At 38.1% G+C, this 23,609-nt stretch overlaps 3 protein-coding genes across 5 annotated transcripts in view; 1 reads left to right on the plus strand and 2 right to left on the minus strand.

Annotated features, from left to right (window-relative positions):
• The window catches only part of LOC103720288 (DNA-(apurinic or apyrimidinic site) endonuclease), a 39,875-nt gene extending 21,793 nt beyond the window's left edge, over positions 1-18,082 (minus strand). For both annotated transcript variants that reach the window (XM_039130901.1, XM_008809922.3), the window contains exons 1-6: positions 17,661-18,082; positions 14,043-14,135; positions 11,672-11,816; positions 9,241-9,439; positions 7,626-7,704; positions 6,546-6,607 (exon numbers count right to left, since the gene is read on the minus strand). In XM_039130901.1, coding sequence (XP_038986829.1) covers positions 6,546-6,607; positions 7,626-7,704; positions 9,241-9,439; positions 11,672-11,816; positions 14,043-14,135; positions 17,661-17,921 — 839 coding nt within the window. In that variant the 5' untranslated portion in view covers positions 17,922-18,082. The remainder of the gene's footprint in view (positions 1-6,545; positions 6,608-7,625; positions 7,705-9,240; positions 9,440-11,671; positions 11,817-14,042; positions 14,136-17,660) is intronic.
• A 1,041-nt stretch (positions 18,083-19,123) lies between these two features.
• LOC103720289 (anaphase-promoting complex subunit 11) lies at positions 19,124-21,186 on the minus strand. 2 transcript variants are annotated; one of them, XR_003388106.2, is made up of 2 exons: positions 20,803-21,186; positions 19,124-20,617 (listed from the first exon to the last, which is right to left on the minus strand). XR_003388106.2 is itself a non-coding variant. In XM_008809924.4 (1 exon), the coding sequence occupies exon 1, from the start codon at positions 21,177-21,179 to the stop codon at positions 20,916-20,918; it is 264 nt and encodes an 87-aa protein (XP_008808146.3). In that variant the 5' UTR covers positions 21,180-21,186; the 3' UTR covers positions 20,652-20,915. The 2 variants fall into 2 exon arrangements, 1 of the variants encoding a protein (XP_008808146.3); XM_008809924.4 differs by lacking the exon at positions 19,124-20,617 and having other exon boundaries at positions 20,652-21,186.
• A 732-nt stretch (positions 21,187-21,918) lies between these two features.
• LOC120112233 lies at positions 21,919-22,308 on the plus strand. Its single transcript, XM_039131102.1, has one exon. The coding sequence runs from the start codon at positions 21,919-21,921 to the stop codon at positions 22,306-22,308; it is 390 nt and encodes a 129-aa protein (XP_038987030.1).
• Positions 22,309-23,609: the final 1,301 nt, after the last annotated feature.

Genomic DNA, 23,609 nt, shown 5'->3' on the forward strand with positions numbered 1-23,609 from the left:
ACTTTTCAAGTAAGACAACCTGCGTCGGGTCAATTTATCAGCAGCATGTAATGAATTGTGAAACATTCAGAGATGAGGAAGGTTCAGATGTGTAAATCGAAATGGAACCCTATAATTTTATTCCAAGGCATGCTCTGTTCCTATGTGAACATTTAGTCAGAGAACAAACATAAGGAGAAGCAATGAAGGCTTGCCTCCACATGCTAAATAGCTGTCAGAATGAAGAGCTGAAGGATTCTGATGCTTTCTTAACAGATACCCCACACACCAGCTCAGTTGTCTAGAAGAGATTTTATAAGAAATTTCAAGTTTGCCAATCAGCTCAGATAATAAGCCTTCCAGGTTCATGTCATTCAATCAACCTCTTAGCCATTAAGGTACTGGAAAATGTAAAAACTCAATGGTCTGGAAGAAGGTAATCAAACAGTTCAGGTGGCTAGGTCAATCTAGTCACAATAGAAGATTCATATGAAATCTATGTATAAGTAGTGAAGATGACAGAGTAAGAAAGAAGAAGGACAAGCAAGCCCAATTTCATCAAAACAAGAAAATGATTTACCTTTCAAAGTAACAGATACATACTTTATCTATTTATGGACTAATAAATAAGAGATCCCCAGCTATATGATCTGAAATCTTACAATTGATTATCAAGGGAACAAGCTCTCAAGACAATCAACAAGAGCTAGTTGTTGACTGAGAAATTCCGCCTAAAGGAACATTGTAAAGCATTGCCTGAAATTAAAATGATTCTTCCTGGACAACTTGCAAATCCTGCTAGAATTCACATATACAGTATGAATTGGTGAATCGCTTCCTCCAAAAAAATGTCTCTGACATGATAAGCCAGATTGATCATGTAGATTTCAGCATTCGTTGCCATATGATTGAATTGTCCATGATATCAACAGATTTTATTGCTCCAATATCTTTCATAATTTTCATCAAGTTTTAAACCCGCACCAACAACTTGTCACCAACACCTTTTTCAGATTGCATCTCAATTTTATCACCCGTTGATTTAAAGAGGTAGTAAGTGCAAAAGACTGCCTCTATACACATTTTTATCCCACAGTACTTTTCCATGATTTTTTGCACATACAAGATGTCTGAGTTGTTGTCTAAGTACTAAAAGAGGAGGAAAAAAACAAACACTCAACAACTTTATTGTAATGGGCAACTCCTAATGGAAATCCAACAAAATAAATGTATAAAATAGAATAATTCATTAGAGAAGTTTCTCATCATTATTCTTCATGAACATTTTAAATTTCTCCCATTAGACTTTGAAATAGCAACAAATGCACAACACCTTCAACTACTGAAATTAGAATCATGCATCTGTGAATAACACTTTAGAAACTACAGGCACTTCAGTTAGATCATAGATGACTGATTACATTGGTGTAAAAACACCAAAGAGGTTGCCGGTGCAAGGAAAAAACCATCTAGTTACACATAAGTACACCCAAATGATTTCAGAACTACAATAATGAGCTCTTTGCTTTATGGCTCCAAGGTACTTTGATACTCATGCATGACTAAAATAAAAACGAGAAAAGGAAAAAGGAAAAGATATCACAGCAGGCAAAGGGGAGGAAGAAGGGGGGGAGTAGAATCAGAGCTGCCCATGATTGTTTGGAACAATGTAGATACTCGAGGTCCTCTAGCAATATTTAGCAGAAAGCAGCCTTAAGGGCTACAGATAGATCACATATAGAACATTCAGCAAAGCAGAAGGTAGTGGGATGTTGTCCCTTAAAACAAATTAAAACAAAAACAAAAAACAAAGAACAAAGAGGGACATTAGATGATTATGTAGGAGAATAGAACAAAGAATGTCTGCACAAGATTGAAACTAAGAAGAAGAGAGGAGGGAAGGGAAAGGGAGGAAGAAAGCACGGTTCAGCTTATGTTATCCTAAGCACAAGGCGCAATGCAAGAGCGCACCCCTTGACAACGTGAGGCACAACAAAAATATCAACTTACATATAGCTAATAATGAATACATGATTCTAAACATATTTAGCAATGAATTATCCATTTATGAACACAATGTAAAAGAAACATCTGAAGGAAAGGAGAAGGAGGAGGAGGCGTCCTCTGCTCATGAAGGAGGGCAGTAGTTGAAGAAGAATAAGAAGAAAAAGAAGAGAATGGATGAAGAAAAGGAAGGGGGAGATGAAGAAAAAGTGGAACAGAAAGAAGACAAGGAGAAGGAAGGGCATGAGGAGCAGGAGTCCCCTCCACTGTAGCAGATGGACCGGCCCCTCCCCTGTTTTTGATGGAGGGAAGCAGTGAACAAGAAGAAAAAGAAGAGGAGGAGGAGGTGTCCCTTCAATGTTTCACATGGATAGGCAGCAGTGAAGGAAGAAGAAGAAAAAGAAGATGGAAGAAGAAGAAAACAAATAAGAGGAAGAGGAAGTGGAAGAATGGCGGCAGCGGTGGAAGAAGCCTCCCAAATGGAGAAGGTATTATCAGAAGCCCTAGATCCTGTGATCATTCACTGTCCTTGCTACTCTCCATTGGATCCCTAGATCTCGTTCCTTTTTCTTCTCTCAATCTTTTCTTCTTTTCTTTTTTTTTTGGTTGGCCAGAAAGCCTCAAAAACTGATCAAGATCAAACAGTTGTCATTGAAAAAAGCCTAGGCACGCTTTTCCTGTGCCTAGGCTTCCTTCAAGGTGCAAAACCGACATGTCTTTTTCGTGCCTTTGCAAAAGGAAATCTCCTAGTGTTAGGCAAGAACAAAAATCATATGGTGCGGGAACCATAGAATATCATATGGGATGGGACTCCTATTTTACCGTGTTTCCTCTAGCATCCAACTTAAAGAGAAAATCCAAAAGTCAAATAGGGGCAGGACTCCTACTAATAGAGTCCGTTAGCCCTGTAACTTAAAAAAAACAAAAAAAGAAAAAAAAAATTGCATGCACCAAGAGAGACCAACTACATCATCTTTTTTTCTCGTCAAGCCTCTCCATCTATTCTTTTTCTCATCAAGCCGTCTCTCCCATCCGTTAGGTCTTCTTTCTCCTCCCGAGTACCTTTCTTCCTCCTCTAAATTCCTCTCTTTTTTTAGGATCTTTGCACCTAAGGCTTCATAGAATCTAAGAAATGGTATGTATATAATTTCTTATGTTAGACAAAGTTAAGAAATTGTGTATTGGTACTAATGAACACCATATTCTAAAAACTGTGTATTGATTTATCTAAAGGTATGTATTGGCTTGCTAGATGACTAATTTGCTTGGTTAGTATCACTTAGCCACGCAGTGCATTAGTAAAAAATATGTTCTGAAAACTGTGTATCGATTTACCTAAAGGTCTGTATTTGATTACAGCTGGGTGTGTATCAAAGATGCTTGCAGTATGTGGCAGAAAGTCGACGAGTGTGTATCACCTGACCATATAGTATGTATTGATGAACATGATATTCTGAAAATTATATATCAATTTATTTGGAGGTGTGCATTGAGTTACTAGATGACTAATTTGTTAAATGTGCATCACTTGACCGTGTACTTTGTACCAGTGAACATTATGTTCTAGAAACTGTTTATTGATTTATCTAATTGTGTGTATTGGCTTGCTACATGACTAATTTGTTTAGTGTATTACTTAGCCATATCCGTTCCGCTTCTGTGGTCACTCCAATCGCTTGACAAAGTATAATCAACGGATGATTCGAGTATTTCATCTTGCTTGGAAGACCACTTTTAGGATGGGTGGACTAGGAAGCAACTCGACTCAAAGGTGAAGGTTCTAAAAGATCTCGACTAAAAGGAGAGGAGATGGAAGCCACTCGACTATAAGGAGAGGAGATGGAAGCCACTCGACTATAAGGAACGCTTACATTGAGTTGGGGAAGCCTCCTGTTCTTCCTACCCTGTTGAAAAAGAGACAACCGACTTACTGGCTGGCCTACCAAGCAGCAAGACAAGAAATGTCCGTCCCCTGCCCACACTCACCTCAACCTCACAGGTAGCCTACCTAACGGCTCCACAGAAAGAAGGGGTTCTCAAACGGCGAAGCCTTACTTTGCCCGCTGGCCATCCAAACAGAAAGAAAACGGATGCGTTCATGTTCTTTCTACCGGTGAGTGTGGGCAGGGGACGGACATTGATTGAAGGCGGTGCTTTCTAACCGAACCCTATGAGTCTTTTGCTTTAGATCTTTCACCATACAAAGAAGGGAGGAGGGAGTATGGAACACTTTCGGTTCAGCATCAGGAAAAGAAAGTGGGGTCTAAGAAGCTAAACTGGCTTGAAAACGACGCACTCTTGTATCCTCGCTGGAAAGCGTACTCCTCTTTCTTTGTTTTCTGAGAAAGCTTGACTGGCGTAGCTTGAGAAAGGCTTGGGAAAGTACGTTGTGTATTTTATAGCACACGAGATAGGCTTGGCTTAGAGCCTACACCAATACCAATCTGAATCCGGGACAGATTCGCTTATTGAGCTGCCTGCTTCCAACTACTATTCATTGCACCACTGCTCGCGCTGCTCGTATTAGTGGATCCGAGACTTCAAGCATCGAGTGGTTTACTTGAAGCAGCGAGTGAACGAGTGGACCGTGGCGAGTGGGCCGGGATTTTTTTAGGTCGCGAGCCGTATCGGAAAAAGAAAAATGTATTGCGAGAGATCTCAGTAGCTTCATCTTCTGGATTTGGTAAAAAAGAAACTCAATCCTCTGCCCTAGATTCAGCTAGGGATTGGCGACTTACCCATTCAGTGACTTTGCCACTGGACGTTCCCAAAATGGGTAGGACAATTCCCGCCTTAGGACCCCTACTGTGACAACAGCTACTACGCATCCCAAATCAGAAAATGCTATCGACGAAACAAACCTTTATCAAGCATATCACCATGACCAAGTGCAAAACCCACCTTGGGCAGAGCTGAGATTCAGTCCATTGATATATGCTTTTAAGTGGTTCCCGCATCTCATGGAGCTATATTCTTCATTAGAGATGATAGTATGTACCGGTGAAAAGTATATTTTGAAAACGAGGAAGAAACAGAATGCCACGTGCGACTTTCTTTCCTTTCTTTGATTTTTTTCATTCACGGGACTAACAACTCCGTTAGAAGGAGTCTCTGACTTTTAGATTTCTTCTTTAAGATGGGCACTAGAAAAAATGTGGCAAAGTAAAATGCCTGCCCCATATAATTTTTGTTCGTTAGGCAAGGTGCTTAGGGTGGCTTTGCCTGCACCTTGCGCCTAGGTGCACCTTAGGCATGCCTTTGACAATACTAACAAAATCAGCGGAATAAGAAGTTGGAATGAATTTTAATATTGAGAATATTACAAAATCATGTTAGGGTTCTTAAGATTCTAAGGCATGTGTCCTTCAAGGTAGGGTTTGGCAATTTGAAAACAAACCAGTTTACCCAACCAGATCCCATGCCGAACATCAACCTGTTTAACCTAGTTGGTAGGGTTAATGTGTCGAGCATGGGTCTCGAAAACTTGACCAGCTAGCAAGTCGGGTTAGATTTGGGTTGTAATGTTTAAAAAACTACATATAGCCTTATCCATAGAAGCCTGGAATTCCACGGGCTACTACTCTCCCCTCTTCTCTCCTCTCCCCTTTCCTATTTCGCCTCTCCTCTCCCTCTTCTCCATTTGGATGGCTAGAAAAATTCTCATCTTCAAGCCTATCATAAATTGGAGGCCCCCCCTATTCTCACTCTTCTCCTCCATCTAGATCTGCAAGATCCGCTTTCTCAGGTCTATGTCAAGCTATAGAGCACCGCTGCTACCCCACCCTAGCCCAATCTCCAATTTTAGCCCCACCATGTGGCTCATCATCCCCACAAAGATGGAAAAAATAGAAATGATACTAACCAAATGGCTGTTCAATTGGTGAATAGCCTTCAAAAAAGAAGGGTCTGACCAGGATGGAAAGCAAGTGGAAAAAGAGTAGGGGAATGTGGACAGATAGATGCGCCTAAGGAATAGGCATTAGGGGAGTTTGCTGGCCTGACAAAGAGTAGGATAATGCAGACAGACACATGCACCTAAGGAATGGGCATTAGCGAAGTTCGTGTTATATAGCAGAATACATAAATAAAATAAAGTTTCCAACAGCCACTCAGAAGAAAAAAAGGAAAAGATGGTAATGATGGGGAAAAGACCATCATCACACTCACCAATTGGCACAATACTTAGTTGTAGAATATCCAGCATCAGAGTTGAAAAACAAATTTTTCAAGGAGATTGCTGTTCATTAGTAAATCAGATGTTGGTTTGATCTTGATATTAAAGGAATATATAGATGATAGTTGTGAAATTTTAGACCCAAAGGAAAATACAATTAATTATTTCCATATAACAATCATTAAAACAAAATCTTTTTTGGTGCTGATGGTTCTTCAGACATGGATCAACAATTAATAATTAGAAAGATTGATTATCCAATTCAATACAAGATGTGAAATTAAGCACTAAAACAGAAGAGCATAGTCTATCAATAATGCAGGAACTGAGATATGAATTTTAAATTTATAATTGAACAAAAATAAAGGATTTTGTCATATTCACCCACTGGGACAATATTTTCGAGAAACGGTCCCTCTCTGCTAAGGTAAACCCTGGCTGTCCACGGTCCTGCACCAGAATATGTACCTTTAGTTTCAAAGCTTTGATTGACCAGTTTACTGCCAAGCGGACAAATATCGAAACAGAAAGGTAATATGAATTTGCAACGCTAAATATATAGCTTAAATCTTAAAAACTACTAAATGGGGAGAGGAACTCATAGCTTTTGATTACCAAAACAGCCTTCAGCCAAGATTAAATAATCTTAGCTGTCAAGATTGTTATACTATCACGAAATTTATGATTGAATCTTATTGAAAAAGTAAAATAATTTTAAGCAAAAAATGATTGGAAAAATAACTATCAATATCTTTATTATTTCTAAATGATGTTAGCATGTCTTTGAATAAGTCAGTGATTCAGTGCTATGATTTGGATAATTGTTTCTCATTAAAATATCATGACCGTGGAAGATGAAAATTTATCCAATAGTTGTTATGACACCTCAAACCACAGCAGCTACTGATATATAAACAATGGAATGATGGCTTAAGGCATAAGCAAAAAGTGTATATAAGAAAATCCAAATGGATTAAGGGAAAAGAACAATAAGGGAAAAAATCAAAAAACCTAAACAAGCAAATGATTAGGAAAGTTACAAAAATAAGAGAACAGATAAAAAAGACCAGAAAACAGCTGAAAAGTCATAAAAATAAGACAGCAGAATCAACTGATTTATACTATTGGAACTTGCAGGACCGAAAAAAGGCAAATATAAATCTTTCTTTGAGGTTAATACTTCTAATACATGGTATATCAAGAAAATGTCATTTTTTTTACCATATAAAGATACTCCAGGATTATGATAAATAATGCTTATATTAAAAAAAGGATTATGATAAATAAATATAACGACTATTTACAAACTCAATGATTCCTGTGCATTCTCACAATTCATTTATTTATTATTTGTTTGTTTATTTTTACATACTCAAAACCATCTCCCTTGAACGTAACAGATCCAGCAATAATGCATACAAGATGTACATGAACTTTCAAGTTTGCATGTGAGCAGTAAAATTCTTACCCTTGCATCTGGAGGAGTGTATCCATTGAGCTTTGCATTACTGAAAAAATCAGGATGGCTCACATCGATCTCTTGGTGGCTGCAAACAATGACAAATATTGCAAGGAATGTGAATTTTATAAGAGGAATGATGTCAAAATAGATGTAATGAATACCAAGTAAAAAAGGTTGTACAATTGTACCCAAAAAAAAAAAGGTTGTACAAACTATGAACGTCAATTTTCTTTATAGGTTATGATCTTCTAAAATTTTGAGCTCAAGACAGACAAGCAGCTGATTCTGGTAAAAGGCAAGAGTTGTACTTTATTATCAAGACATCAAAAGAATTAAAAAGAAAGACCAATAAAATACAAGGTTGCTGGAAAAAAAACAAAAAGCAAGCCAAACAAGAGGATGATCTAAAGCACCAACATGTAGATGTACGTGCATTGCATTGAGAAAGACACCTTGATTTGGTAGTGCAGTTGAAGGAACACGCCAGTAGTGGATGAATGGAGAGTGTTCAGAGGGGAAAGCAGCAGGTCTTTCTGTAGGACTCCCACCATGAAAAGGTCAGAATAACAAGAGGCTGCTCACGGGCATGCATGTTGCTTTAAATGTCCATTGATTTTGTACTTAGTGTTTATGAAAACGAATAGGGGTGAGGGTACAAAGAAACTGAAGATATAGATCAATTGAAAAGAAATTGAGTGGGAAGATAAAATGTCAATAGTTTTCCATTGCAATGATGCAATCCATCTCACTGAGAGTTACTGTACCTACATTCTACTACACCATGACTAGTGATTGAAGAAGGCAGAGATGTAGAATAGCCCAAGCCATATGAAACCATAGACAGCAGCCAACCCTCCCCTTCCCATGTCCTTGCCTCTCCTTTTAAGCACTCTTCTTTAAGAGTCATGGACATGGTGAATCCTCACAAGTTGAGAAGAACGAAACATCATATATGTTTTGGCACCAATATAGCAATAGAACTGATGAATAAGCACATGTATAGACTGAATATGGGCAGATATTTTACAGGGAGGTTGGTGAATGAATGAAACCCCATTAGTAGTAAATCAGAAAATGTTTTGTTGAATGGCTTACTAGTTGTACTTAAAACAGTTAAATGAGATCCCTACCAAAAAGAAAAATCCATGACGGCACCATAACTATATTTTATTAAGGCAATACAATGGCAACCCAGAAAAAAAGAACTCATAAATTATTTGTGATCCCACAAAGCATAACTACATGCAACTACTGCATAATGTATAAACCATATTTTCAGTTTTTTTATGATACTTATGCTTTAAAAGACAAGTCATGTATATGGCCACCAAACCAAATGCTAAAAAAAAGAATCCATGAAGTTTAGCCAAATGTTAGTTGTAACATAAACAGGATCACCAGAATTAAGATGCTAACTTAAATAAGTTAGGTTCATTTCCAAAATTATGTACCATGCGCTAAAAAAATAACATTGCACCTAAACATTATGTAAAACTACCATGAATAAAGATAAGTTTGAAGGCTTAAAGCTCACAGAGCAAGGGTCAGGAAAATAGATGTAGGTGGAAACACTAGTGAAAAAATTAACAAAAAAGACGGTTCCTATTGAGAATCCAGTTACCTAACATTGAGGTCTCCACACCAAATCAAAGGCTTCTCCAGCTGTAGAACAAAGTCAAGCATTCTTTGATCCCATTTTCTTCTTCTTTGAAATGAATTTTCATCATCCTTCCAACCATTGTTTGGTACATATGTATTTAGCAAGAGATATGACTCAAATTCAGCAATAATCACCCGACCATCTGGTTCATGTTTTGAAGCTGCCAATAAAGAACATATGTGTGATTTTCCCATCATTGGGATGATAGACAAATAACTAGGAAAGGCATATGAAGGACAAGAGAACTCCATAGAATAAGAAATATTTACTTTCATAATGAATCAATAAGATACAACAAAGAAATATTTGCTGACAAAATTCAATCTGCACATCTGGAAAATTCTTACAAGCAGCAACATCAAGCAGACAATCCTTCTTATCATTAATCTTCTAATCAAGTTCCACCGGATTCTACAAAGAAAATCAACATTTCGGATGGATAACTGCCACTATCATTCCAGCTAGAAATATTTTATTGTACCAAAAAAAACTAGATATGAATATTTCCCTTCAAATCACTTACCATGGAATTTCATTTCCGCTGGTATGTCCAAACTTAGCATGGATTTTCATTTCTACTAGTATGTCCAATGGCACCCGAGATATCCGCTGATTTAATTAGTGCACACCTATGACCTAATTTATAATTTGAAAACATCAAATTGAACCGCCATATCTCCATAGGGTCTTCTAGCTTTCAAGTCATGACTTCTCATATCTATACAGCAATTCCTAACTCAGTATACAACAACATCCAAGTTTTTAAATCCGGTGGGATGGGGACATCCCGGTTTCCCCACGAAATAGGACACCATGCATCCCGCCCCATCCTGGTCGAGCATCCTGGTACTTTCTTGGGACACTAATTTTATATTCTTTTTTTTTCCAAACATATTTGAACTTCAAAAGTAACATATTTCAGGTAATTTGGACTATTTAGTGTACTCTTAGGTAAGAAGCTATGTAAATGGAAATGAAATTATCTGAATACTGCCTAATAAACCATATTTCAAAATTAAACAAAATGAATTCATGAGTTTAAGATAAACATATCAAACTCACCATTAATCTCATGTGGAATGTCTAAGGTGCTCATATGCATCTAGGCCCTGTTCAAAATTAGGTCCTTAAAGATGATGCCGGCTTGGATACTAATATCATCCCTGTTGCTCGTCCTATGTCTAGTACTGTCTGGATAACCCTCTTGATAGTACGCCAGGTAAGACATTGACCATCCTTGCTCATGGTAATGAAAGGAAGCACCATATTGTGCTTAAAACGTATCCATATAAAGGTAGATATTGTGTGCGCCTCTCAGAATATGACAACTGAAAGCATACATTTGAATCATATGTAGCAGGGGAAAGGCCATAATATGCACTCTATTCGATGCACCAATGAATCCTGCTCTGATTGATGATGAAGATGATGGCCTGATTTGCTCAAACTCCAGCTTGCCCCTCTAAGCTTCCTGCTGCATTAGAGCCATTAACTCCAACTATCTTCGACGTCAATGTTTCTCGGTCATCTTTAACTCCAAAAAATAATTTAGAATATCTGCAGCCTGTATGCCACGTCCTAAAACGATTCCGCTCCCCCTCCCCCTTTTTTTCTTATAAGTTAGCAGCCCCTCCTTGCCCTAATATCTAGATCTACTGTCTGACAACACAGTCATGGTCCTACATAGCATAGGTGAACTCAACCTCCCAAGTAAAGGGATTGACCCGTGCGCCTGACCACCACCACCATCACCTTGACCACCATGATCATCAAATCCATCCCCACTCAGGCTTTCATTTCAAGGAAGTGTCATTGATTACTATATACAGACTTGAGCCACTATGCTATTAGTAATGATGCTAAGCAGGGTATGCCGTAAAGGCCCGTACCGGCCTTTACGGCATACGAACCGGTCCAGGCTGAGACCGATAACGGAACGGTCCAGGCTGGGATCCAGTATCGGATCAGCGTGGGATCCGGTACCGGAAGCTTTTCATTGAAAAACTGGCCGGTAGGACTGCCGTACCGGCACAGGATTGGTACGGACCAATACGAGACCGGTACGTACCGGTCCAGGCCGCCACTGGTATGCCGACCGGTAACGGTACGGCGGACCTTGATGTTAAATACGTACTATTGAGGTGGAGAATACAACTCACTAGGTTACAAATTTAAAGATCAAGTGTATTGTAAGGTTATTATTAATTCTTTTCTAAAAAGATTATCATTAGAACCCCATAAATGCAAGTCAAAATTATACATAAAGGAAGGATTTTTCATCAAGCTGAAAGCAAGTTATAAAAAAGCAACATTAAATTAAAAACCTGACTAAAAACATTAAATTCTCTAATTGTAGAAATTGAAAATACAAAGTCAACTCATGACTGTCTACCTGCTCGATTTAGGAAGAATGAAACCTTTTTTGGCTGAAATTGCTTTTTCACAAATAAAGCAGTCCCCCCATACTTGGTATCTGAAAGAGACCACCATACGTGATAATTTCTGAAAGGAGGACTTGATAGAGCACGCAACAGCACCTATGTAGATTTGGAAAAACAGCCATAAGTTAACAAGTTGTGGTTGGAATTATGAGAATTTGGACATTGTACATATGTCTGAAATAAACTAGTTTTCATCGGCACAATAACAAATGCAAAATTAAATGTGTCTGAAGCAAGTTTTAAATGCTGACTATACCGCCCCATACCATCTGTTGTTTCCAATTTGTATTGTGCATCATATTGGCCCGTATCAATCCATATCAAAACAAGGGCATCATCCATGCCAGCAAACAATGAATAGATATGGGTGCTTTCTGCATACCATACCAGTAACTCACCAATATACTCCAGCACCAGAAGACACCCATTAATGCAACCACATAAATGCATTTATACACCAGAATGCACTGATTGGCACATCCAAAAAAATCCACTTATACACCCGAGCACATCTAATAACATAACATAAAATAACGCAGATACCTACTAGTGGACCTACTCGCACACCTACATGCACACCCAAACATGCATTATATAAATTCCAAGCTCACATTATTTTTGACTACCTATTTGCACCCATTTCCATATTCACCAATTCTTGCATCGACTGGCATATCCAAAAAAATCTACATTCACCCACTTCCACACTATTAGATGCATGCACACGCGCATGCACATGTGCACACAAGCACACACACACACACACATCCAATACACACCACACTCACATCCTAACCTAGACCTGCTAGAAAGCACATAGATTGCACCCACATAGATGGATCATGAACCCACCCCACTCACCAAGTAACCCAGTTAGGAATCTAACAAGCTAGATTGCTTTTGGTCTCTCTTTGTGCCACCTAACGCCTCTAGACATTGTCTTTTTGTGTTTGGCCCCCACATATATCATACGACCCATTCCAAAACAAAAGTAAGATATCTTCTCATAACTATGTGATTTCTCCCTAAGAAAGAAAACCAACATGCATTGGATGAAAATGATCTTTTGCATTCTGCATTGCACACCATGCCTGATTACCCTCCATTGCCCTTCATACACCACCATTTTACTAAAATACTGCCGAAATAGAGATAAGAGAAATCTCTAGAAGCTAATACCAGCCCTGCACCCCAGCAATCTGAAGCACCCTTCCACTATACAATCACCATAGCCTGTGAGACTCTAATCCTGTCCCTTCAGTCTTCGACCCCTAGAATTCTATAGAACCATCGGTCGCCATCCATCCTACTTCTCTCCCATTATATATAGGGCACTAGACCCTAGCCAAAAATAAGAGAAAAATTTTTGAAACTAGGGGAAACTCTCCCACTTCGGAGACCTAATACTAGCATTCTTCTCGCCTACCAAATTCTTCCTCCATCCTAGCCTCAACCACTACAAGAACCTTAAGTACTTTCCAGTTTGATAAGTCATTTTTAACCATTTGTTATCGATAACCACTACTTTATATGTATCAAACTTATTCTTAAGATAATGTATATTTTCCTAGCTGCTAACATATTTCGGTTCACTAATACACATAAAACCTATGGATTTGGAATAATTTAACAATTTGATTTTTTTGACAACCAACCTCCCAATTATATTAATATTATGGCAATCTAAAAAAAGAAAATGCAAAACTCCATAAATAATAGTTTTCAGGGTTCATTAAAGTAGAAGATCATGTAAAGCTAATAACTTTTACTCAGTCCAATGAAGTATAAATCATCCAATTTAAAGGTATTATCACCATCTACGGGCCGAGTAATCCCATTCCCATTATTCAATCTATATGACCAAAGCCTCACATATGACATCTTCTGACTATAAAAATTGAAACAATTAAATGGATACTAGACAGACAGTCCTACTTGGATAATTCATGTGCTCCAATATGCCCTGTAGATATAGGATTTTCAACTTTATTTACTGACACCATCTGCCCTTATACTGCTTCATCTAGTGCTCGTCTCGAGATTCTGAACTCAACAGACACCATCACTGATGTTTGGTTAGACTATAGCTTAAAATTAAAATGCACTATATTGCAAAAAAAAAAAATCATGACACCAGGAACGGATTTCCTAGATAAAAAGTGTCTGTTGGGCACCGAACCATTATGTAAAAAAACAGAACATTTGTCACTCCGTATAATTGCCATTGTATTATCAAGCTAACATAGGAAGAAACTTGCACATTGTTTACCTATAACCATTACAAAATTAGCTAAAAATGAATAAATCCAAAGCAATGTGTACCTTCTTTTCCTCGCGTGAAGAGCTTGAATCATCTTTCAGTTCACTAGGATTTTTAGGCGCACCTTTGGACCCAGCAGCAGGCATTCGAACTTCCTACAAACATCCATTTAGAAGACATTAAAATCTAACCAAATCACGCATCTGAAAATAAACTCAGTGACCAGTGATACTGTGGCATACTACCCAACCAAGAATTGGGTCATAAACAAATGCCAGTTTGACAAGTAGATTGTGATGTTGTTCCAAACATCAGAAATCATCTTTCCCATGCTTTGAAATGTAAAAAGAATTTGATTGTGCCAAGGTTCCCGTCTCGGTACCGGACCTTGTACCGGTGACACGCTAGCACAGCATCGGTATGGTACGGTACGGAGTTTTTTTAGTATACCGAGTATCAGTACACCATCCATACTGGATACCGGTACCGAACTGGTACGGTACGCTGATACCGCCCGGTTCAGCCTAGTATAGCGTACCTTATTATGCTGATATTGTACCTTGCAACTTAAAAACATTAATCTGTAGTTCCATAAATCTGGCTAGCATTATTAAGTATATCTTCATAAAGATACCTTCTAACTCACATTTGGAAAAGAACTATTGAAAGATTTGTCCATACAATATCCTCATAAAGTTACCTTCTATCTCACCTTTGGAGAAGAACTATATGAAAGATTTGTCCACACAATACACATAGGATCTTGTGTCTTAGTTTATTTTTTATCAGCTATCATATGGCATTATAGAAACTGAATATGCGACCTACTTGGATATGGTCATTCTCATGCTATTTTGTGTTTTACAAATGCTCACATGTTAAGCTTCACGTTTAATTTAAGTTCATTACAAGCAACATTAATCTTTAACATTCATGTCACGCATAACTTTTTTGGTTGATTGAAGCATGTTATTTACTGTTATAAAGGCTAAGGAACACTTGGCATGATATTCTTCTAAGGGCAGAAAGTTGTAAAACCCTCTCAGAGTCTCAAACAGCATTCCTTTCTCTAAAAGCATAAGATGTGGGGGTTTCTATGAAGCAGCAAAATGGGCTGAGAAGTTTGGTTGGTAACAAGAGTAGGATGTTTCAAATTATTTTGACCTATTGGCAGGGTTGCAGCCGTTGGAATCTTCAATTTGGCCATGTGGTGGGTGAAATTTTAGTTTGTAAAAATATTTTTTGTCTTTCGACTTTGAAGTCAGACAGTTCACTTCTTTTTTTTTCCTATTTGATGGGTTAGGCATCTATATATTTTTGGGCTAGATCTTGCCATTGGCAACTTCTTTCATGGCAGGTATACGATCTTTACCATGCCTTCTTTGAGTTTGGTTCCATACATCATTCGGCTTTCATGTTAGAGGTAGGGCGGAAAGTTCTGCTTCAGACATAACACCTTATACCATTTAATACAACTGCAGTCAAAATAAGCACAGCTATATTTAGAATAAAAATTAATCCATGCACCAAGACTTCACCTTCCTCTTTCAAAGCACCCTAACATTTTCAATAAGAGGTAAGGCGCAAAATCTGATTTTCACTACTAAGTAAAATCTAGAGATGAAGTCATTCAAGGAAAAAGTAATAGATCAGGTAGCATATAAATCTTAAATCTGTTGGGTAAAGCTGCTTACTAAAAAATAGATGAATACCTCCAACAACAAGACCACATTAAACAGTTGAATTACAATGCATGTGGACCAAGACATCAAATATCACAAAACTTTAACAAATATATCTAGCAACTAAAATTTCCTTGAAGCACCCTATCATCTTTGCCAACCTAAGAAACCAAAAAAAATAAAAATAAAAAAGCTAAGAGCCTAAGACCAACTTTTAACTCCCACGTTCCCCCCCCCAAAAAAAAAAATAAAATAAAAAAATAAAAAAATCTTATTACAAGGTTGAGAGCGTGGGTCTCATACCAAGACATCAGGCAAACAAGTAGGTCAGGTCCTTTAGAGCTCATTTATGAATACCTTTGTTCCATGCAAATCCACAAATTAGCTGTTGGGCAACCAAAGCATAGCCAGTAAATGAAAATAAATAGGCAATCCCTCACATCATATTCTTTGATCTTCACACAAGTTCAACATGTGAAATGCACATGATAAGATAGCAGGGCCTTCAAAGATTGATAAATCATAAAGGCACACCCGTTTTGCTCCATCTCACCTCAAACTTTGTCTAATGAAATGCTCTTCTTGAGTATGTCTAATACTAAAGAGAGTGTACTATTAAGATATATTCCAAATTGCCGTCAGGGTCTGATGATATGAGAGCACATCTGGAAAGGGATGATGCAACTGCCCTGACAATAATGGAATTTGTGAATCGAAAAGAAGTCTGAGTTTTATATAAAATATGTTTTAAACATATGATTTGTTTCTCTAACATTGATTCGAAGTATCCTAAAGCAATAAAAGAAGCAACAAAGACAACGCATTCAGACAAAACAAATGTGCCCAAAAACCCATTCTGAAAATTTAAAAGAACTATGCCCAAACCTTACTCTTCCCTAAAAAAAATGGGAAAAAAAACTCTTAAACTTCATAAAACAATAATAATAGAATCAAAATTGGTCAAGGTTTCCAATTACCAGTAACAAAAGCCTCTCTAACATCAATTTGAAGTTATAAAATAAGCAACAAAACACAGCCACAGAACAAGGCACAGCATACACAAAAACCCACTCTAAAAATCCGAATCTATATATCGAAGAACTATACCTAAAACCCTTATTCTTTTCTTAAAATTTAAACTCGTAGCAATTATTAAAACTGATCAAGTGTTCTAATATCCAGTAATAAAAGCTTCTCTAACATTAATTTGAAGTACCTTTAATCAACGAATGGAATAACAAAGTATTCGGACAAAACACAAGGTATACAAAAATACACGGTAAAAGTTTAGGAGAACGATGCCCAAAAACGTCATCTTTGTTAAAAAAAATGGGGCAGGGGATCTTAAACTGAGTAGTCCACGTCAACCTTAGAATCATAAAATTAGTAGGGATTTCCAATTTCCAGTGACAAAAGCTTCTCTAACATCAATTGAAGTTATAAAAGAAGCAACAAAGAGAAATCCAACAAACAACCAAGAGCATAGACGAAAATCCTCTCTACATATCTTAATCTTTATCTACCCTTGGCCTTTTCTTTAAAAATTAAGGAAAAGGAAAAAAGCAATATACATTAACATTACAACCAAAACTTGGTCAAGTTTTCCACTTTCCAGTAACGAAAGCTTCTGTAACATCAATTTCAAGCGGCTTAAGCCCATATAAGAAGAAACAAGCACAAAGCCATGAAGCAAAAAACGATGTACACAAAAAACCCACTCCAGAAATCTAAACAAACTCTAACAGCAACACTAACATTAACACTACATCAAAAATTGGCCAAGATTTCCAATTTCCAGTAACAAAAACCTCTCCACGCCAACTCCTAGTCGTCTCAAGTCAATCAAAGAACCGACAAACACAAACCCATCAAAGAAAACACAATGTACGCCAAAACCCACCCTAAAATCCAAGGAAAAACTCAAAACGAGAAACAAAACCCTTAAACCCACAGCAATCCACATTAACATTAGAGAGAGGGGGGAAAAACTGTAGGGACCTGGACGCAGATGGCGTCGGGGTCGAGGGACTGGACGAATCTGGAGAACTCGGGCCAGTTGTTCTTGACGCGGAGAAGCAAACTGTTGGCATTCCACGTGAGGAACTTGAGCGGATCCTTCTGCTCTGGTTTTCCTCCGGCTTCTCCCTCGCCCTCTGCTCCGGCGATGCCTCCGTCGACGGGAGCGGATGCGCAGGGGGCGGAGAGAGCGGGCTTCTTGAAGGAGCCCTCCTTCTCCACCGGCTTGAAGAACCGCTTCATGTTATGCCCTCCTTCTCCCGGAGAATCGCTCTCTCTTCGAAACTATGATTAGAAGTTGTGCTGTGCTTCTGGAAAACAGGGTTTGGAGGTTCGGAGCTCAGGGTTCGAGGTTGGAAAATACCACTCTTCTCTCTCTACCATTAAAGATTTTGATTGCAACGTTCCAGGCGTTAAAAAATTTAAAATTAAAAGAAAACTTAGACCCATTTGGTTTTTTTTCTTTATTTTTTAAAAATAAAAATACGGAACTAATGTAGAACATGTGTTTGGTTAGATTTATTTTAAATATTTTTTATTGTTTCCTTACAAAAATGGAAGAGAAAATTTTTTTTCTATTTTTTAAAAATAAGTTTTTATATCTTTCTTATTTCTCTGCCGGCTTTTTAATATTATAATTATAATACAATAAATAATAATATAATATTATAATAATTATAATAATATTTAAAAATTATGAATAAATTTTTTTTATTCTGATTACAATATATAATTATTATAATAATTTTAGATAGATTTTTCTAGTTACATAGCATAATATATAATATAATATAATATAATAATTATAACAATATTTATCTACCAAATAATGGGTTCTTAATATTTAAAAAAAATAGAGAGAGCGAAGCAACTATATTTTGTATTGTAAGAAATCTATAAAAATAAAAGAATAGAAACAATACCAAACGTAGTTTTAATAGTAAATTGGAAAAATATAGTAAGCAAGAAAAGACCGAGAGATATTAGAATACCAATTGAATTTGATAAAGTAAAGATATTCATCATTATTGATATTTTTATATTATTTATTTAACATTGGTAAAAAAAGATTAGAAAATTCCAGCTGAAATATAAATATGGTTTTAACCAAGATAATAATAATATATATATATATATATATGTGTGTGCGCGTATGTGTGTGTGTGTATATATATGTATGTATTTATATTAACTTACTTGTTGCTTAGATTATATGCTCACATGTGACTCTCCATCCCCTTAACATAAAAGAGGGAGAACTCCCGAGAAAGAATTTTTTTTTTTTTACCAATATGTATTTCTTTTCTTTGTACTATATAATTGTAACACATGAACACATTTTTTGAACAATTTTACCAATTTCGATGAATATATGAATATATATATATATATATATATATATATATATAATCATCCAAGCATAACAAAATGTCAGGAGCTTTGAGCTTTGTGGTGGTAAGGTGGGAAGTTGTAGTAACCCTTAGGGTCTTCCAATATTCATTATACATATGAAAGAGCATGTGATTAAGTGACCAAGTTGTACATCAATATATATCTCTTATTCAGTTGAAATTTATATTGATAAGTGATCACTGGACTAGCAAATGAGCAGAATGTGGGGCCAAAATGTGAGCTTAAGATATACATTTCGATCAACCTTGAGTTTTACTCAGCTTTCTTGCCTTTTGCTCTTTCAAGCTCAAGTTAAAAAAAACAAAAAAATTATAAAATATTAGGCATTTCATACCTATCATGGTCCATAAGTCTAATTAAATAAGCGAGTTGTTAGCCGTAGAATATTATTACCGTCAGACTTGAATGTAACAAAAATAACAAAGAAAGGTTCAGAGAATTTTGTTTTCTTTTAGATGAAGTAAATATATCTAAAGGCGTTGATCCAATGTAAAAAGAGAATATGGCAAAACATGTATGCTATTTCAAATCCTCAAGGTCTCATCGTAACTTTCAAGATTTATATGTTCAGCCCAGGGACCACACACATCATCAAAAAGGTTGGAATTGGTGATGGCACTATGGCAGAGCTAATGAGGCACCCCGAGATGGAGAGGGCTCTCAGGTGGAGGCATGGTCAGCACCAAGGAAAAGGCCAACACCGAGAAGGACAACAGGTTCCATTGCAAGAAACTGGTGATCAAAGAGACTCTGAGGCTATTTCCACCAGTCCCCATAATTCCAGTCATAATATTGTTAACATAATGGATATTCATGTTAAGAAGAAGATAACCAGTGTACTCTGTCAGAGAATCAGATGGAATGATATAAATTATTATGAAAACATTACATTGCAAAATGTATTAAAAGAGAATTTTAGAATCACATTGATTTTACTATAATGAGATCACATTCTTCACCTAATCAATGAAAAATTCCAGGTTCGATGTTTGAACACTAATTGGCAGGTTTAAACATTCCCCGTTGATAAAGGTGGCAGCTTTGAGCTCATGCCCTCCGGCCCGACCGACCTTTAAGTTTGCTTCAAAGGAACCATTGCCTGAAAGGTGAAATTAGGCTTGACACAAGTGTATTCAAATCATATCATCAGAGATAAAAGATGTATTGTCAAATTTTGCAGCTGCAATCCAAGAGTAATCCTAAAAAGAATAAAGCTTTTCTTCCTGTATTAAGATATCAATTTGAGTAATAAAACTTTGCAGTTGCCTATACACCAGTAGTGCCAGCTCTGTTTTAAAAAGCTAATGCACCCATGCTTCGTTGGAGAAAACAGCCCTACTAATAATCTGCAGAAATCCAGGTTGCAACAGAACTCATAATGAACTATTTCGAATATTAGGTGCATCGATCAACCAACCAACAGCATGACCTACATTCTCAAAGGAGAATCCAATACCGTGTGCAAACACAGATTTTTTTTCTTGTTCCAGCACCTGGTACACAGGATATCAAGTTGTCTGAAGAACCTGAATAAATTGCACAAAGAACAACAAATGAATGCATAAAAGGCATATCGGCGCAGTAATTGCAATTTTTTCAAAAAAGTATGCAATCTATGCATAAACTATTGTCACGCCGAAGCATTAACATGATCAAAATTGGCAGACAAAGGAACACTTCATTTCAGTAGCTTTGATGTTCTCCAACTTACATGAAATAGAGAAGGGAAGTCTCCAACTTTCATCTAACAGAAAATACTCTATTTTCCAGCACATTAATGGACCGTAAACAACAAGCTGCTTCCAGGAACTCACTCATCAATTCTCATGCTTTAAATTGCCACTCTCTGCGACACATGGGGCAATGTGGCTGGGATGTCTGTGAGTTCTGTGAGTTCACCCACTTCAGTATGCAGTGAAGATGGAAAGAATGGTTGCATGCACCCCAAACCAATGGGCAGTCATCACCAGGGAATTTACAATCAGGGCAGCAGCCATCAAATGCCATTCTACATATCCCGCATGCTTCATCTTGAGCATCCCATGTCCAAGAAGCCACGGCATGCCAATTAAGTATTTTGACCTTCATAATGCCACCTGAAGAAAAGATTGCTATTACTAATTTAGGTTTCAGATAAATTTTTAAAGGCCCTTAAAAAGTTTAAGCAAGCGAGTTCCTCTTTTTTTTTTCAACTATTCCTTTGGATAGGTACGTGGAACAATTTCAAAGTTGAGATACTAATATGAACATAATCCCAGGAAGCAACAATGGCTAATAATCTTAGTGAAAAATCTTGCATGTTTTAATGAAAATTCTAAGTGTATACAAAATAAATGGTCCTAGAAAACCAGACAATAGTAACATTAAACCATGGATATAATGCAAAGAGTCGGTTATAAACACCAATGTCGAAGAGGATCGACCAACTTGTTAACATCCCAAATATCAGGATTAACAAGTGAAGAATGTCTCCTAGGAGGTTCCACCCTACCATCCCACAACAATATTAATCAAATAGCCTATCACCATAAACTAAACTATGAAAAAGTATTGGATTTTGTTTTTAAAATTCTGAAAAGAGTATTGGCATCAACTTCATGTATATTCTTCCATCCTATCAACCAAACATCAAAATGGATGTCTTTGTTGTGATCCCTTCCAGCCAAAACCAGTGTTGGAAGGCTATGATGTCAAAGGGAACTCCTATTAAAGTTGGTCAAAACCTTAAAGGAGTCCATTCAAATGAGAAAGAATAAAATGTTAACAATCTCTCATAGTTTTCCCAGATTTGAATCTTGCTAGAGTAAACCACAAAGTAAGTCTGACAATGCTTCTAGTTTCCCCCAATCCATCACCCCCTTCCTCCCTGAATTCCTCCCTACTTACCAATAGAAGAAGAAAACCCCTCCCCCTCACCCCTCATGCGCTCAACGGCGATCCCAAGCCCGACAAAGTCTCCTCTTCCTCCCCCTCCGGCATCCGCCACCGCCAACCCACCTTTGAGAACCGGCTGGCCCGGTTCCGGCTCAAGTACCGGATCGGCACTGCGAAGAAGACGGAGCAGCGGCGGTCCAGGAAGTCCAGCGGCGGCAAGAAGAAGGCGATGCTGCCACCGGTGCCGCTCAAGAAGGAGGTGGTGGCAAGGGGGTTGGCAGTGGAGGTGGGAGGCTGGCCGGGATGGGCCAATCACGGTAATGGAACCGAAATCGGCGATTAGACATCACGGTGATGGAGCAGTAGACAAAAAACAATGGGCCCAAACGAGAACGAAGATGAAAGAGGGGGGAGAGAGATCATGGTACCTCAATGGAACCGCAGTCGGTTGACGATAGGAGGCTCCCCGTCGATTTGCTTGGTCCGACGACCGACGACCGGCGACCGGCGATGAGGTACGAGCTTCAGGGATCGGAGAGGTGGTGGAGCCGGAGAGACGAGAAGTCGAGAACCCGAGCGGATAACCGATGTTTTTGATTAGGGATCGGGGAAGAACCCAGCGGCCATGATTTCGACCAGACCTCGGGCCAGATATCAGGCCGGCTCCGAGCCTGAACCCGGACTAGGTTTTGGAGTCAGACCCAGACTCAAGCCCGAGCCGCGCCACGTAACTATCCAAGCCCGGCCCGAAATTTTAAGGCCAAACTCGATCTAAAATTACCCGTAGCCCGACCCAAAGTCGACCCAACCCTACCACCCTGTGAACAAATCTATTCGGGTCCCACCAACTTTAGTTTAAAATTAGTTTCGAGTTTGAATTTCCAAATCAAGCTTGACTTATTTTTGATCACGATTCAAGTTTAATTCTAAATCAGGCCGAGCATATCCGACCAGCTTGATAATAATATTAAATCGAGTTGAAATCGATGCGAGATTGAATGAAGCTTGGTTCAAGGTTGAACAAGAGCATAATTCTTGATTTCAAATTTGGTTTTAACGTTTTGTGTTTGGATCTAAATTAACATTTAATTGATCAAAAAATAAAAGAAATATTTAGTTTAAAGCCTCTCCTGGAGATGTTGATGGAGGTACGAAGCTAGCATCTAAATGCAGAAAATTTTGTTATGTCTATCGAGCCTCATGGCATCATAGTACTGTTAGAAACTCAGAAAAAATTGGAGGCTTCCCAGCTAGATTAATTCCAACGACTTTCTTGCTTTTTTTTTTTTTTTTTTTTATGTGTGCAGATTGACACTTTGTCTTCCACCATAGCAGATCGACAAATGCCCTTCTTGTTTCTCTATCACCACTGTTACGGGGGAACTCAGCCACCATGCCCCACGTGACCGACACGCGCGCCCAAGAAGACTACAGCTGCCCCTTGATCCAGTAACCCGACCCCGAGTCGGATATCTTCGGCTTCGCAGCCCGACCCCGAGTCGGCTGCCCCTTGATCCAGCAACCCGACCCCGAGTCGGATATCTCCGGCTTCGCAGCCCGACCCCGAGTCGGCTGCCCCTTGATCCAGCAATCCGACCCTGAGTCGGATATCTCCGGCTTCGCAGCCCGACCCCGAGTCGGCTG

Source organism: Phoenix dactylifera, chromosome 10 (assembly GCF_009389715.1).
Source record: "Phoenix dactylifera cultivar Barhee BC4 chromosome 10, palm_55x_up_171113_PBpolish2nd_filt_p, whole genome shotgun sequence".
Lineage (NCBI taxonomy): Eukaryota > Viridiplantae > Streptophyta > Magnoliopsida > Arecales > Arecaceae > Phoenix > Phoenix dactylifera.